We start from the raw sequence: 18189 nt of genomic DNA on the forward strand, positions 1-18189 counted from the left end.
CCGGTAGAATTCTGATCAGGCATTAACTCCGCCTCCTCTTTTTTTTTTTAAGCTAAGGGCCCAAAATCCGCGTTTCTCTAACAGGGCTGCAACAGAGGGGTTTGAGCAGCATGAGGCGTGGCTACAACGCGGGATCTGTTTGGGATTTTAAGCAAAATACTTCACAGACATGTTTTGTATAGGTATGGCCCTACAATATATGTTTCCAATATAGCATGATAGGTCCACTTTAAAGCATGGAGACATGTCCCAGTAAAAGACACTTAATACATAAATGAACCTGATAATGAGCATGATAGGGCCCCTTTAATACACACGCTATATGCCTAGACCACAGGCCCCTCTCGTATTCTACATTTGCATAGAAATTAATGTCTAAGTAGGCTAAACGACATAATTGACATGCAATTAGCGATATTATGAGGAGGGAACCTAATGAAGTTTCAGAGGCCGTGCGGGCCCGAGAACGATCACTGCTTAATTATCATATTAATGAAGTCATTAGTTGTCACTTAACTTTGATGACAGGTAAGGTAAGAATGTCGTGATCCTACAATTTCCCCGGCACATGTGTATTCAGCACTAATTACCTGAGAGTTAGAATCTCTTCCGAGAGCGACGGACACTGCGAAGAGATCATAGACATGCATAACACGCAGGGAGGAAAAAAAACAATGAGGTTTATTGAATCATTGACTGAAGCATCTTCAAGGTCACCTGAGGACAAACACACTCGCTCCACAGGCTGCATACGGAGCCCTCCAGAGAGAGAGAGAGGTGCACTCTGGGAAGGTACTAAAGGCTAACACAAAAACACATTTCCAGTAAACACTACGACATGATTAGGCTCCAAAAAGAAACCTCAGATGGGTCCGACGCGGCTCGAGGTCCTCCCACTCCCAGAGTCTCTCCTTTCATTCCAATTACCCCGTCATTCCCGGCTTCTTCCCCGCGTCCCGATTAGCTCGGCCTGGCAATTTACAGTCGGTGTTGCCTCGTCTGAAGCGCAGCCGGGGAGACGCGCGGTAATGGAATGAAATGTCACTCAGTTGTTGTCTTTGTCACAAAGACGCGGGGCAGACGGAGAGTGTATCGCCGGGCGGTGAAAAGTCGTGTGTGTGTGGAGTCAGTGGTGCGAGCTCCGCCGTGTCCCTGATGTCCAACCGTTACACTCGTCACCACTGTGATCAGAGTAACTCGCGTCCTGCACCCTGTCCCAGCTGCTGCGCATCAAGGCTTCTTCACCTTCTTCACCGAAGACGAGCTGGACGCCGACTCTCTCCGTTTGCGCTACAAGGGGACAGAGAGAACAACGCATCAGGGTCTGACGGGGGTCTCCTCCTAGTCCTGCTTTCTAAACATCCACGAGAGGATTGTACCAGTTTAGTATCAATGGCCATTAGTAGAAAAGCGTTTGCTAAAGGGATCAAACAATACATGTGGTTTAAAGAATGCTAAGTATCGCCATGTTTAAAATGGCAACGGTAAGGATTTCATTTCACGTTATCTACGAAATAAGGTTAAAACTGTTTGAATATATCATACATATCATATCATCACAGAAAGGACACGTTCTTTTTTGTGAAAGACCAAACCTCTTAAATACGGACATCAAAAATCATTAAATCCGTCTTCTTTTTTTTTTAACACAACTGTGTGTTTTTAATAAGTATCACATTGTGTGTTTCTCTACGATGATAGCGAGCTGGTCCGCTTCTTTAAGTCACTAATTTGAGGATGTTCACACTTGTGCTAATAATAAAAACTGTTTTTAAATCATAATTCACAAAGAAATAATCCTACACACTGTAAGATGTGTCATGCCCGTTGCCTTAACTGCGATACAATATTAAGTTTTAGGACAGAATAGTTAGCTACATTAACACTCCTTTAAGTTCAGTCCAAAATGTATTACTTGTAACTGGACGCTTAAGACTTGACATCATATGTGACTTGGTGCAGGTGAACACAAACAGCTCTTAATTCACAATGAAAAACTGTCCACACTGTAAGAAAAGTCACTTAAACATCAATATGAGTGGCCATTGCCTCGATGCATCACAACACCAGGAGAGTCCGTACAGAATGATTGTTGGCCAGCTATGACAACACAATAAGTTGAGTCAACAATGTATTACCGTACTTTTCGGACTATAAGCCGAGACTTTTTCCCCCATTTTTATTTTACAGGTAAAATTAACCACCTTTAACTCTATGGGCTCTAGGACCGGTCCGCGCCCGCCACCTTTAAGCTGGAGGCCGGAAAAGAGTGAGACAGGTAGCGCGCCAAAGTAAAAGTGGAACCGAGAGACAGAACGAGAGCAAGACAGACGGACAACTTAGCTGCTGCGGCTTATATGCAGGTGCGCTTTATAGTCCGAAAAGTACGGTACTTGTAACTGGACGCTAAAGACCTGATGATATACTGCGACTTGGTCCGGATGAACAGAAATCTTCAGCCTGTTTTGTTGCTGCTTCAGAGTTCTGCTGTGTGCAGTGCAGACTTACTGAGTTGGGGGTAAGCGGTGCTCCGACAACATCGATGATCTGCTCCTTGGCCTCCAGCTTGATGTCGTCGGTACAGGGCCAGGACGGAGCCTCGCCCCCCGGGGTGGATGCCGTGGTGCTGTTGGAGGCGCTGAGTTCTCCGCCCTGTGTTAGGGAGGCTGGTAGGGCTCCTAAAGACCCAAAAGACCCCAACGATCCTAAAGACCCTCCAAAGCCTCCCCCTCCTCCTCCGCCGGCCTTCAGCAGCGCCTCGTAGCGGTGCCGCAGCATCTGCTGCTCGTACTCACAGTTGCTGTGAGCCTGCTTCAGCTCGTACAGCAGAACCAGGTCGCTGCGCAGCTCGTTGAACATCTGGACCATCTCCTCCGTGGGCATGGGGTTCAGATCTGATCCACAGACAGAGCAAGGAGGAATGAAAAGGAAATGAAAGCAGTTAAAACACCACAAAACTATATTGGACTGTATTATTGCAATATGTAGGATGACCTTATATATAACCATCTTTTATTTGATTTTTGCTATACTTTACGTTCTCAGTGTTATTATTGATTTGATTTCTCAAAGTTTTATTTTTCATATTCTCATGTTGAATTTCTTGGATCTGAGACCTTCTACATCAGGAGGGTCAAACTCAAACACACAGTGGGCCAAAATAAAAAAAATGGGTGCTAGTGGAGGGCCGGACTGGTTCAACGTTTATTGCAGAACTTATTGAAATGAACTTATTGCACATATTAAACCTGGAACTAACAAAGCTTAAATTATTGCCTATAAAAATAACATTAAATAATCAGGTGCATTCATTTCTCATGGCTCTATCTGCAGCTTTTCAGAGTCATTTCTTATGAGTACATTTCCCCACAGGCCAACAACAGCTTCAACAAAACTATTCCCCTCAGAGAGAAACCAAACATGCCCTGCTGCCGTGAGAGAAAGTGCAGAAGGAAGCATCCATTGAACTCAGTGTGCTGCTCTGAGATGCTAGCTCAGATACTTGGCGTCTCATCTTGGGAGCAAGGTCATCAATGTTTGGGCTCAGGCTCTGAGCGGAGGAGACCCTCAGGATGGAGGGAAGGTGTGCGTGCAATATACCGGCGGGCCAGATCTAATAGGAATTAGAAATTATCCTGTGGGACGAAGTTAAATCCACCATGGCCCTGATTGGCCCCCGGGCACGGACATGTGTTCTACATGTTGTGACCACTTGTTACTAATGGATGTAAACGTGTATAGTTTAATTTAAGTGTAAGTTCACACTATGCTGTTCTCCTTTCCACTTTTACAAATGCTTTCTTTAAATGTCAGAATTTTGCTTAAAGTGGATGTTATCGGAAAAACAGGCAGCAGCAAAGAATTATTTGTACTATCGATAAATATATTGTTATTTCCCGTATTCATAGATTGAACCATCTCCATGTTTTTTCAGTCCACGGCGACGTCTTTAAATGTCTTGTTTGGCCGATCCAACAACACGTTAAAATACATACTTGGAGATATGATACCAATCAGATGAAAACTAAAACATCTTAGTCTTTAAAAAAGGGCTGAAAACCGAATGTTCTGATATTTTTTAAATGTAACGATTATTCAATCGAGTTGAAAACGTAAAACTTTGAAAAAATTATTAATGTTTATTTACACTCACCGACTCCTTGCTCCTGGAGGATCTGCTCAATGGCCTTGATCTTCTTCTGGCCTACCGAGCTTGGCAGTTTCATCTGAGAGAAAAAACACACACACACACACACACACACACACACACACACACACACACACACACACACACACACACACACACACACACACACACACACACACACACACACACACACACACACACACACACACACACACACACACACACACACACACACACACACACACACACACACACACACACACACACACACACACACACACACACACACACACATTAGGATAAACAGCTCCACCTCGGGGCTTTTAATTCGTATGAAATGCACTTCAGCGGGCCAGATCAAAATGTCTTTATCCACTGAACTCTGTCTGAGTGATAAGCTCGGGGGGACTCCACTCCTTTGGCCGGGCTAATGCTCCTTCCATGGAGACGGCAGGTCCTCATCAGTCTTCAAGATGAATAAGAGTGCACTTGCTAGGTCTTACCGATATTAGCGAGATCAGAATTAATCATCACAGCGCTAATGAGCGATGGCTAGCTCGAGTCAGACCCTCTGCTTTCTCACATCCATCAGCCGCAGGGTCAAGCCTCCAGATATTAATAGTGGCTCAAACTCCATTTGATCGATGAATAACTACCAACACACTTCAGAGGAATAAAAGTTCTGAATGCAGAGGATTCTTTCTCACGGCTTCCTTTGTGTTTAGTTTGGTCTGTAACTTCCTAACTGGGAGTTTTGTGTTGTACATGTGTTTCAGAATACTCTCTTTGTAGCTTGAAGATCAGGGTTCATACACTTTTTCACCCATGACCTCTCCATGACCTTTACCTCGTTGTCCATGACCAAAACAACGACTCTTTCTCAGCGGTTCTACTGAAAATGTATTTTCACATGGAACAGGAAATAAGGTCTGCATCTGAAACATGTTGTGCCTCTAAAACAAATCAAATAGGCTTACTAGCTTCTACTGAAATCTCTCACCAGCAAAACACCTCGACAGTAACGGCCCGTCTACACTACAGGCATCGAAAAATGCTTTCAACGCTTCGCCCATTCTTTTGAATGGGGTGACGTAGAAGATTTTTAAACTTCGCCGAACTGCCTTGTGGGGAGCATGGCATGGCTTTGCAAGCATCACGAGCATCTATCGGCATCAAAAGTTGAACAATGTTCAACTTTTGAGGCTCGATGCTTGGCATCAGCCAATCAAATCCCGCGTATGCAAATCTGACAGTACAAGGGCTAGCCAATCAAACCGCGTGTATGCTGGGAGAGACTACGCAGGTCATTTCCTCATATTCAAATAAATGGAGCGGTAGTGAATCACCCGGTGCTGAATGATCAGTCTCTGTTCATCTGGGATACAAACCGGAGGAGCCAGGCATGGAGGGAGGGGGCAGAGACAGTGGGTGGAACTGGTAGGTTTTCGCCTGTTTGGGGATTTTATATCCAGTTTACTTCGTTTTAACATCGCTATTGCTTTGTATGCCGGGGGCGGGCGGGAGATTCCTGATTGGTCGCGAGAAATCGCCAAGCCTCAGACACGCCTAGCTTCAAGATTTTTTGATGCCTGTAGTGTAGACGGGCCGTTAAAAGCCATTTTACGTTTCATTACTATACGATACAGTATTAATTATCTTTATATTATTACTATTTCGGCGATTAGATAAAATAGAAATTATATTTGAAGCAACTTTAGTTACATTTCCACGACTTTTCCAAAACGTTGGGAAAAATGTTATTTTCCAAAACTTCTCCAGGGCCTGGAATTAGCATTTTGAATTCCCACGACTCGTCCAGGTTCGTAATGACCGTAGGAACCCTGGAATATACAAATGTAGTATAAATACTCACCCTCTGACTGCGCAGTGTGACTCCCGCGGATTTGAAGTCAGGGAACTTGATGCCAGCTGTTTCTGGAACAGTCTACAAAAAGAAAACATCTGATAAGATACAAAATGAAACACCCCTTTGAACTTTGGATATTTTAAACATGAAAAAATAGTCTGCTAATATAGTGAGATGGATACTATTTTCATCAAATGTAGCCCCTTTAGTTTCTTTATGACACAGCTGTTCCAGTAAAGTAAAACAAAAATAAATTCAGACAGTTCATCTTAACTATTTCAGTGTGCTATGTCAGTGATTCTCAAATGGGGGTACGCGGACCCCTGGGGGTACGTTGGGGTACTGCAGGGGGTACATGAGATTTAAAAAAAAAAAAAAAAGTTAATTCAAAAGATAATCTTAGTAAAATAACTTAAATAGAAAACATAATTTTATATAAAACATTCCTAGAACCACCAAGGGGGTCCTCATATAAACATGTAAAATACGTGTATTGTATTTTATAGTTTTTCACAATAAAATATTACTTAAATTGAAAAACTCCTTGGAAAAATCTGTTTTATAAAAGTGTTATGTTATTTTTTTCCGTAATGCATACCACGAAGAGTTAATACATCACACACTGAGGGAACATCACTATATCGTAATTATTCATATAGGCTTTTTCGATCAAAAATGTTCGGGGTCGGTCAGGGGGTACTTGGCTGAGAGAATGTTTCAAAGGGGGTACACTACTGAACAAAGTTTGAGAAGCACTGTATGTCGTAGAACAGGGGTGTCAAACTCAATTTCATCACGGGCCACATCAGCATGAAGGTTGCACTCAAAGGGCCGGTTGTAACTTTAAGACTATATAAAAATACATATATAAATATTTAATATATATAAAATAATGCATTATATTACATTATTGCCTCTGCATTGGATTGTTATGGGATAGGGTAATAACTTCATAATTAACTACGTCTGAAAGCAGAAGTCTAGGGCAAATAATTGCAAGTCTCTTCAGTGAGAAGGTCACAACATGATTTAAAAAGAAAAGCCAAATTCTGGAAAAACAAAAACAAAGAAAGTGACATTTTGAAAAGAAAATCTAATTCGGAGAAAAAGGCAAATTCTAAGAAAAAAATGCATATTTAAAAGAAAAGGCAAATTCTGAGAAGTCAAATTTGAGATGCATTGTGGGACATGTAGTTTTTGGGCAACGTTTCTGTAAAGTAGCATCTAACCGTATAATAAACTTATTATATTCTTTGCAAGCTCTTGAGGGGCCACATAAAATGAAGTCGCGGGCCGGATTTGGCCCCCGGGCCTTGAGTTTGACACCCCTGTCATAGAATAAGCTCCATCATAAGGTTATAGCTGTTCCTTATAACAAATAATATGTTGCATCTGCTGGTAAAAGCTCGTCAGCTACGATTTATGATTTATTTCCCTCATTTTGAGTCTTACCGGTTTTTCTGTCTCTCTTTTTTGCGGCAGCTTCTTCTTGGAGACTCTCTTTTCGGCTCGTCGGAGCTCCGTGGTCGTGTCCGCTGCTTTGATGAGTTTCTGCAGGTCCTGGGCCTTCTTCTCGCGCTCCCTCTTCCTGCTCTCAATCTTCCTCAGCTCCAGGGTAAGATATTCCTCTTCTGCCACCTGCAGGAAAAGCAACAGAGGTGCGCTCTTAATATTCCAAAAGACTTGCGAAAACATTTTAAAAGCATCGGCAATGTGTTGTTGAATTTCTTTTTAATCCACAAAAGGCAACCGTGAGAATTAGAACAGCGATCATCAAACAAAAGGCATTGGCTAAAAGATAATCACTTCGTAAACTCTCAATGGAATAACTTAAATCTATGTAACGGAGAAACACAACGAGATCAGAACCCAAATGCATATCTTTGAGGAAAGGTGGGTCAAGAATAGAACAATGCAATTAATGTATACCCGAGTATTAACAATGTATCCATTCTTTTATTTGTAATATTATTCATATTTATTTTCGTACTTGTCATCTGTTATGTAGTGTACACACACACACACACACACACACACACACACACACACACACACACACACACACACACACACACACACACACACACACACACACACACACACACACACACACACACACACACACACACACACACACACACACACACACACACACACACACACACACACACACACACACACACACACACACACACAGGCACACACACACAGAGGTGTTTATTTAGTTATGTATGCTTTGTGAATATTCTCTTAAAAAGCAAACAACAGAAGGCGACGGTGGGATGAATGGCTGCCTCCGGTATCGCAGGCAGTATTAAAGTTGTGAAAGCTTAACATTAGAATCCAAATCAAACTACGAACCTGTTCAGGCGTGCGATTGAACAGCTTGTCCAGCTGTTCTTTGCGCCGTCTCTCATGTCCGGCATCAAAGACGTAGATCTTGGGCTCCGTCCCTGGAACGGCACGCACTTTGGCCAGCTTACCACAAATAGTATAATACCGTTCTTTCAGGTCCTCCACTGAACGTTTCTGAGGAAGAAAAGAAAGCACGTCACTACGAATGCATACTTTAAAGGACCCCTATTATACTGTTTATCACATATATATCACAGGTCTCAGATATATCCAGAGCCTGTCTCTGATTGGCTGAAACACCAAACAGGTCATTGCAGCATTACCCATAATCCCCTCTGTTTCAGCCCTGTTTCCAAAGTGCTGATTCTCTGTCTGTTACAAAGAACTCAATGGTGCCCTAGGAGGAGATTCAGGTGATAAAGGGGGGGGGGGGGGGGGGGTACCTTGGTTGCTGATTGGCTAATGGTTACTCAAGACAACACATCGTTATGACATCATAAAGTGGCCAAAATCTGATCAGCTCGTTTTCAGACAGGTTTTTATAGAAATGGATCAAAAAGAGAGAAAATCTTTGTTCCTGAAACTTTCAGAGTCTCTTTCCACAGAGGGGACACATGTTGATGTAGAAGAGACATGAAGAAGAGGGGACACATGTTGATGTAGAAGAGACATGAAGAAGAGGGGACACATGTTGATGTAGAAGAGACATGAAGAAGAGGGGACACATGTTGATGTAGAAGAGACATGAGGAAGAGGGGACACATGTTGATGTAGAAGAGACATGAAGAAGAGAGGACACATGTTGATGTAGAAGAGACATGAAGAAGAGGGGACACATGGTGATGTAGAAGAGACATGAAGAAGAGGGGACACATGGTGATGTGGAAGAGACATGGAGAAGAGGGGACACAAGTTGATGTAGAAGAGACATGGAGAAGAGGGGACACAAGTTGATGTAGAAGAGACATGAAGAAGAGAGGACACATGTTGATGTAGAAGAGACATGGAGAAGAGGGGACACATGTTGATGTAGAAGAGACATGGAGAAGAGGGGACACATGTTGATGTAGAAGAGACATGAAGAAGAGGGGACACATGTTGATGTAGAAGAGACATGGAGAAGAGGGGACACATGTTGATGTAGAAGAGACATGAAGAAGAGGGGACACATGTTGATGTAGAAGAGACATGAAGAAGAGGGGACACATGCTGATGTAGAAGAGACATGAAGAAGAGGGGACACATGTTGATGTAGAAGAGACATGGAGAAGAGGGGACACATGTTGATGTAGAAGAGACATGGAGAAGAGTGGACACATGTTGATGTAGAAGAGACATGAAGAAGAGGGGACACATGTTGATGTAGAAGAGACATGAAGAAGAGGGGACACATGTTGATGTAGAAGAGACATGAAGAAGAGGGGACACATGTTGATGTAGAAGAGACATGAAGAAGAGAGGACACATGTTGATGTAGAAGAGACATGAAGAAGAGGGGACACATGTTGATGTAGAAGAGACATGAAGAAGAGGGGACACATGCTGATGTAGAAGAGACATGAAGAAGAGGGGACACATGTTGATGTAGAAGAGACATGGAGAAGAGGGGACACATGTTGATGTAGAAGAGACATGAAGAAGAGGGGACACATGTTGATGTAGAAGAGACATGAAGAAGAGGGGACACATGCTGATGTAGAAGAGACATGAAGAAGAGGGGACACATGTTGATGTAGAAGAGACATGGAGAAGAGGGGACACATGTTGATGTAGAAGAGACATGGAGAAGAGGGGACACATGTTGATGTAGAAGAGACATGGAGAAGAGGGGACACATGTTGATGTAGAAGAGACATGAAGAAGAGGGGACACATGTTGATGTAGAAGAGACATGAAGAAGAGGGGACACATGTTGGTGTAGAGGAGACATGAAGAAGAGGGGACACATGCTGATGTAGAAGAGACATGAAGAAGAGGGGACACATGTTGATGTAGAAGAGACATGAAGAAGAGGGGACACATGTTGATGTAGAGACATGAAGAAGAGCGGACACATGCTGATGTAGAAGAGACATGAAGAAGAGGGGACACATGTTGATGTAGAAAAGACATGAAGAAGAGGGGACACATGTTGATGTAGAGACATGAAGAAGAGGGGACACATGTTGATGTAGAAGAGACATGAAGAAGAGGGGACACATGTTGATGTAGAAGAGACATGAGGAAGAGGGGACACATGTTGATGTAGAAGAGACATGAAGAAGAGAGGACACATGTTGATGTAGAAGAGACATGAAGAAGAGGGGACACATGGTGATGTAGAAGAGACATGAAGAAGAGGGGACACATGGTGATGTGGAAGAGACATGGAGAAGAGGGGACACAAGTTGATGTAGAAGAGACATGGAGAAGAGGGGACACAAGTTGATGTAGAAGAGACATGAAGAAGAGAGGACACATGTTGATGTAGAAGAGACATGGAGAAGAGGGGACACATGTTGATGTAGAAGAGACATGGAGAAGAGGGGACACATGTTGATGTAGAAGAGACATGGAGAAGAGGGGACACATGTTGATGTAGAAGAGACATGGAGAAGAGGGGACACAAGTTGATGTAGAAGAGACATGAAGAAGAGAGGACACATGTTGATGTAGAAGAGACATGAAGAAGAGAGGACACATGTTGATGTAGAAGAGACATGAAGAAGAGGGGACACATGTTGATGTAGAAGAGACATGAAGAAGAGGGGACACATGTTGATGTAGAAGAGACATGGAGAAGAGGGGACACATGTTGATGTAGAAGAGACATGAAGAAGAGGGGACACATGTTGATGTAGAAGAGACATGAAGAAGAGGGGACACATGCTGATGTAGAAGAGACATGAAGAAGAGGGGACACATGTTGATGTAGAAGAGACATGGAGAAGAGGGGACACATGTTGATGTAGAAGAGACATGGAGAAGAGGGGACACATGTTGATGTAGAAGAGACATGGAGAAGAGGGGACACATGTTGATGTAGAAGAGACATGAAGAAGAGGGGACACATGTTGATGTAGAAGAGACATGAAGAAGAGGGGACACATGTTGGTGTAGAGGAGACATGAAGAAGAGGGGACACATGCTGATGTAGAAGAGACATGAAGAAGAGGGGACACATGTTGATGTAGAAGAGACATGAAGAAGAGGGGACACATGTTGATGTAGAGACATGAAGAAGAGCGGACACATGCTGATGTAGAAGAGACATGAAGAAGAGGGGACACATGTTGATGTAGAAGAGACATGAAGAAGAGGGGACACATGTTGATGTAGAAAAGACATGAAGAAGAGGGGACACATGTTGATGTAGAAGAGACATGAAGAAGAGGGGACACATGTTGATGTAGAGACATGAAGAAGAGGGGACACATGCTGATGTAGAAGAGACATGAAGAAGAGCGGACACATGTTGATGTAGAAGAGACATGAAGAAGAGGGGACACATGTTGATGTAGAAAAGACATGAAGAAGAGGGGACACATGTTGATGTAGAAGAGACATGAAGAAGAGGGGACACATGTTGATGTAGAGACATGAAGAAGAGGGGACACATGCTGATGTAGAAGAGACATGAAGAAGAGGGGACACATGTTGATGTAGAAGAGACATGGAGAAGAGGGGACACATGTTGATGTAGAGGAGACATGAAGAAGAGGGGACACATGTTGATGTAGAAGAGACATGGAGAAGAGGGGACACATGTTGATGTAGAAGAGACATGAAGAAGAGGGAACACATGTTGATGTAGAAGAGACATGAAGAAGAGGGGACACATGTTGGTGTAGAGGAGACATGAAGAAGAGGGGACACATGCTGATGTAGAAGAGACATGAAGAAGAGGGGACACATGTTGATGTAGAAGAGACATGAAGAAGAGGGGACACATCTTGATGTAGAGACATGAAGAAGAGCGGACACATGCTGATGTAGAAGAGACATGAAGAAGAGGGGACACATGTTGATGTAGAAAAGACATGAAGAAGAGGGGACACATGTTGATGTAGAAGAGACATGAAGAAGAGGGGACACATGATGATGTAGAAGAGACATGAAGAAGGGGGGACACAAGTTGATGTAGAAGAGACATGAAGAAGAGGGGACACAAGTTGATGTAGAAGAGACATGAAGAAGAGGGGACACATGTTGATGTAGAAGAGACATGGAGAAGAGTGGACACATGTTGATGTAGAAGAGACATGAAGAAGAGGGGACACATGTTGATGTAGAAGAGACATGAAGAAGACATATTTGAATAGTTGAGCCTAGATGCGTTTCAACCCGTGTGTTGAATTTGCACTATCCTCCTTTTCACGCTTTCATCGTCGTGCCTTTAATCTAAATGTATTTATTAAATGTCGAATATATGCTGTTTTTAGTGTGTTTTTATGCATTCTACTGGTAACTGTAATCTGTGTGATATCAATGTCTGCTGTGAAGCACTTTGAACGGCACTTATTGTATGAAAGGTGCAAAACAAATAAAGTTTACTATTATTATTGTTAGGGAATCATTTGCTTAGGTATTCAACCTTCGACACAGTTCATCGTCTTCTCCTTTCTCACGGCATGGCTCTACGGCCTTGGGTATCGCTGCTATCTCTCTTAAGGAGGAGCAGCTTGGGCGCATTGTTGCTGCCAGTCTGTGACCGAGCACAAGCCGCCATGAGGTGGTTTACTGTTCAGGGACGAAGGCTCCCTGGCGCCCATTCTTTCCTACGGACGAGAGCTCTCGTTAGATTCAGGCTCCATAATGTTTCGTCTCACTGATAAAGAATGTTGATTATTACACTCCGAACTAGTTAAAACCTCGAGCTGCCGAAAGAGGTATTCAGAATTGGTTTGGCAGCCGCTGTGTCAGCTCGTGACGCACCACATGTCTCGTCAATTCTCCGGCCGTAACTCCAAATAAACCGTCAGTGTTTGCCGTCAGAGCTCCAGCGCTCCTCGTGCCTCTCCGAGTCCTGACTCTCGTTGCTTCAGAAGTTTCCATCACAATTATTATTATGTTTTTTTTACTGCACATATTAATTATTTATTTTTTAATATTATAGTATTCTTAAAATAGTTCTCCATCTTTTTGTTTTACTTTTATGTATGCACCACGACGCCAAGTCAAGTCCCTCGTACGTGTCGATGGTGATAAACCTGATTCTGATTGTTATTACTCTGTATTGCTGGTGGTCGTAACGATCTTGGACAACGACGAAGCGCAGGTCGAAGCGCTTGCTCAGGTCAAACAGGTGATCCGTCTCTGCTTTAGTCCAGCCGTCGTCATGGAGATGCACCTGATACTCCTGCTCCGAGTACACTGGCACCTGCACCGTCTATAAAAGCAGACAGGAGAACACAATGAACACAGTAATTTGTGACTGAGTGAAAAAGTAAATGAATCTTAAAGTGGACCTGTTGTGCTATATTGGAAACATATATTCTAGGGCCATTTATACAAAACATGTCTGTGAAGTTTGCTTCAAATACCAAACAGTTCCCCCGTTGTAGCCGTGCCTCATGCTGCTCAAACCCCTCTGTTGCAGCCCTGTTAGAGAAACGCGGATTTTGGGTCCTTAGCTTAAAAAAATGTAAAAAGAGAAAAGGAGGCGGAGCTAATGCCTGATCAGAATTCTACCGGAGATAAAGTTAAATTCTGCTGTGATAAAACGCCATCCTGTTCTAAACCACATCAAGGATTATCTCTGAAACAGTATGGAGCTCAAATGCCTTTTCTCTTGCAGGTTTATCACAAGGAGAGTTCCTTTTTTTATTTCCTGCTTTTTAAACACGTGCTCTCCAGTACAGGTTAGCTCAGAGTGTTAGCGAGGCTGGCTAATGTAAACAAAGACGAGATTACGTCCAAAACACGTCAGGCATTGTTTCTGATAGCAATTTTCTGTGGGTCCGCCAATCTGAATCCGCTCGTTGTATCCCCGTTTTTAAAAGATTTGGGTACGGAGGAAAAGAGAGAGGGTTTTATTTTTCTGACGCTGCGTGAGTTCCCCGACACACCGGGGACACGTACTTATGTTTAAAAGACATCACAAAGTGCATTTTGCATCATAGGTCCCCTTTAAGACCTGAAAAGGAGGAGATGACAGAAAAAGGGTAGCAGTAGAAGTCCTTTGTGTTTGTATTCCTTCCTTCCTGCAGCGGTCAGACTGTGTACTATAAAACCCATTGTGCTTTTATTCTATGTTATATGTTTTTATTGTGTTTTTAGCACTTCTTAACACGTGGCTTGTGGTCATTGAATCTTTTTTGATTCGTATGATGTTTTAATGCTTTGTCGAGCACTTTGTGACTATGTCTGGGAGAAGCGCTTTATAAATCTTACTTACTTGTGTGCAATACCAATTATGTGCAATATGTATATATATATATATATGCAGTTAAAAGCTGGCTGCTATATCTTCAGAACTGTTGCAGGATGTGTATTTTGTGAATTGTTTTATAATCTATTTATTTGTATTTTTGTATGCATTCTTCTTTTTCAATATTATAATAATAATAAGTTTATTTATTATAGCACTTTTCACAGAAACAGAATTCCCAAAGTGCTTCACAAGAACAAAAGTTCAAATGAAGACCTCAGAAACGTGAATACAATAACCACATGAGGCAGAAATGTAAGGTTAACATAAAAACAAAACACAGACCACGTGGAGTCCTGAAAGGAACAGACATAAGAACACATCACACACATTTCAAGGAGAGACAAAATCCAACGTACAAAGGTAGGTCTTATAATATGTAGCTGTCTTTGTCTCTTTTCTTGCTGTAACAAATGCAAATGTCCCCTCTGTTGGACGAATAAAGGTATTCTGATATTGAATAAGGACGGTGTCGTCATCATCCCCACCTTGTTGAAGCGGGCGAAGGGGTAGTCCTTGCCCTCCTCTGCCACACGCCTCCAGTGGTTGAAGATGGCCCCGTCCCTGCGAGCTGGGTTGGAGAAGGGCATCCACTTCCAGGGACGAACCTTCTTACAGCCCAGCTTGGCTTTCACTGTCCTGTAGCCCTGCGTGGTGTCGCTGGGCAGCAGAGGGGGGGCATCTCTGGAGATTATAAGGAAGAAAGTCTTTGTTAGAGCAAGGGTATTTTCAGTAAAGTTGGAAAGGTACCGCGGCTTAATTCCAAGGGTAAGAACCAGCTGTATTTCTTAAGGAAAGCAGAAATCAACTTATTTCGAAGGAACAAAAGCCTCCTGATCCCTGACTGTAAATATTACAAAATATCATGGTTTGGGAAAGACACAGGGCTAGGAAGCCAGTTTTAAAACTGCCCATAGGATATTGAAACGGACAATACCCATCCCAGAAACAGCCCGTTTACCCTGCTGATGTCTACCAAGTGGTAACGTATCCGCTGCCTTACCACCAGACTGCAGAGAACTGTTTATTGGTAATGCATACAGTAAATGGAAGATGGGGGTGTATTTGTATTTTATTGAGCAAACCTTTGTTGTGGAATGATATTAAATAAGGATATTCCGCTCATACAGATAAGTGACAATAAATATAAATACATTTTCAGTGTGCAAGGTCAGAGAGCTGTTAAAAAGCCAGGGGTTAATAGTATAAGTCGTCAGCCTTGAAAACTCCTTTGTATAAAACTAAGTGGAAGCACCCTTATAGTGAGGCCTTAACATGAACCCTTACACTGTTTTTGAGTTGGTGAACACATACTGGGCTGTCGTTCATTTCTGGTTTACACACAAGGACATTAAGGGAACAATTGCTGTTTTCTTCTATCCTCAAATGATGTAGGAAGAACAATTATTATCCCTGGTAGAGAGAAAGATTATCATGCAACATAGTAACTTTTTAAGGCATCAAGGACACACACTTCAACCTATTCAGTGCTTTGGTTTTAGACTAAATCAAAAGAAACCCATACTTTTTGTCTGAGTAGAGCAGAGCGTAGACCTCTCGGTGCATCCCCTCTGGTCTCTTGAAGGTCAGCGTTTCTGTTGCCTTCTTGCTTTTTTTCTGAGACAAGTGATGGAGAAAATGTTTATTTACCTTGAAGAAAACTTTGGTTACAGAATAACAACATGCACTTCGAAATGTAGTGCTATGGGAATGGCATGGTTGTATTTTTTTTAATTCCCACAGCCTGTACAACTCGTAGCATATTGAGTACAATAACATTAGACAGTCAGGAATCATTATGGTTATCTTCTCTCACCTTGTCTGAGTTGATGATATCTTTCTTGCTGATGGGACCGTCATTGTCTCCTCCAGCCAACTCCAGGATATCCCGGACATCGGCCCCGGCCATGGCTTAATATCTTGTTAATAAACGCTTCTCGCAAGCTGTCAAACTTTAACACTTTTCATTCATTCACATGTGTTCATACAGCGTATCGGTACTGTCCAAACGAATCCGCTCTTAGCTAAATGCTAACGCTAATGTTGTCATTTCTAAACAAAGCTACACCGAGCCGCAAACAGGCCATCAACGAATTCATAAGATGTGTTGTATAACCTTGAACGTTTCTACAATCGGTGAAAGGTGCAGAGAGAATAATGACTAGAATATAAGGATATTAAAAAGCTATTGTTAATGCTAGGTGAGTAGCTAGCTAAATAAACCGACACAACTTCCGCCCCCGCTGATTTCGCTGTGTGTGTATTCATGCTCTGTAAGTGACTATCCTTGAGGTCTGGTGGTGAACTGCATCTACTTGTTTTTTCCATAGCGTCCGTGTTTTTTCTCATTTCATTTCAAATAAATCACAAAAAACTGACATGTACCTGTTTGTTGGACCTATAACATATTTCTGATTAACAAGTTAAATCATGGACTTGTTGTGTAAAAGCTTCAGTTAATGTTTTTGTCATTGCTGCTAACTAAGACATTTTTCTACACATTTACATGGGTGACAATCTTTCCAGATTTACCGTCCATCTGTATAGCAGAAGACAAAAAAGTCCCTCTCCTGCGTGTTGAACCTTGAGCACCTGCATAAAAAGTCAATGGATAAACCTATTGACCACCAATGTGTGGTTTTTAAACAATGAACGGCCAGCTATAGATCTTGTTGTGATATTGTTTTATTGAATTTGTACCTTTATGCACACAACGAGAACACAGGTATGGAGGACAGAACATGACATAAGTACAAACTACGAAGGAACAGGGACTTATTGTTTAAAAAAGGACAACTGCCTTTCAAAATACAGTCTTCAAGAACGGGTTCATGAAACCGGAAGTAAGTGGAAGGGAATCCTCTTGCTCTGCTCGCAGCTCAATATCCACCTGCTATTTCTGATGAATGTCGCCTGTTCCTGTGAATCACGCTTGCATTTATGAAGATATTAAGATATAAGCGAATGTAAAGGTAACTTACACGCCATTTAAGGCAGAACTATTCAAACACTTTATTCACAAACTACGTGAAATTCAGCTAATAGGGTACCTTGGGTTTTTAAGGCATCACCCACAAAACATGAGGGCAATTATGATTTGACTCTAAATAAGGATGCAGATGTCAGATATAAACATTAACCTTTATGAATACCATGATTTAAACTACTACTAGGGGCAACATGATATATAAAGAGGCTTATTATGTGTGCAGCCAGCAGCATACTTTGCAGGGATATGATTGGTTGGTTGAAACTTAAGTGAAGTAAGGGACTGAATATTTAACATGTGGGGAGAGGGGGAGTTGGGGTAAACGGAAAGCAATGGATGGAGAGAGAGAGAGAGAGAGAGAGAGAGAGAGAGAGAGAGAGAGAGAGAGAGAGAGAGAGAGAGAGAGAGAGATGCTGTTGCTG

General features: G+C 42.4%; 1 protein-coding gene across 2 annotated transcripts; it reads right to left on the reverse strand.

Moving 5' to 3' along the window:
• Nucleotides 1-660: 660 nt before the first annotated feature.
• On the reverse strand, nt 661-17048 carry dmap1 (DNA methyltransferase 1 associated protein 1). Of its 2 annotated transcripts, none has more exons than XM_034081756.2 (10): nt 16595-17048; nt 16304-16395; nt 15267-15462; nt 13579-13737; nt 8376-8543; nt 7467-7652; nt 6021-6092; nt 4154-4226; nt 2509-2894; nt 661-1290 (listed from the first exon to the last, which is right to left on the reverse strand). In XM_034081756.2, exons 1-10 carry the CDS (start codon nt 16685-16687, stop codon nt 1231-1233), a joined length of 1485 nt encoding a protein of 494 aa, XP_033937647.1. In that variant the 5' UTR covers nt 16688-17048; the 3' UTR covers nt 661-1230. The 2 variants fall into 2 exon arrangements, with proteins under 2 accessions (XP_033937647.1, XP_033937646.1); XM_034081755.2 differs by having other exon boundaries at nt 4148-4226.
• Between the last annotated feature and the right edge of the window lie 1141 nt (nt 17049-18189).

Source organism: Pseudochaenichthys georgianus, chromosome 4 (assembly GCF_902827115.2).
Source record: "Pseudochaenichthys georgianus chromosome 4, fPseGeo1.2, whole genome shotgun sequence".
Taxonomy (NCBI): domain Eukaryota; kingdom Metazoa; phylum Chordata; class Actinopteri; order Perciformes; family Channichthyidae; genus Pseudochaenichthys; species Pseudochaenichthys georgianus.

Bases quoted from the DNA above. Each gene is read 5' to 3' on its own strand.
- dmap1 (XM_034081755.2), bottom strand. From the start codon at position 16,687: ATGGCCGGGGCCGATGTCCGGGATATCCTGGAGTTGGCTGGAGGAGAC. The intron at 16,396-16,594 runs GTGAGAGAAGAT...CACTTGTCTCAG, and splicing joins ATATCATCAACTCAGACAAG to AAAAAAAGCAAGAAGGCAAC. The intron at 2,895-4,147 runs GTAAATAAACAT...TCTGTGGATCAG, and splicing joins GGAGCAAGGAGTCGGTGAGT to ATCTGAACCCCATGCCCACG.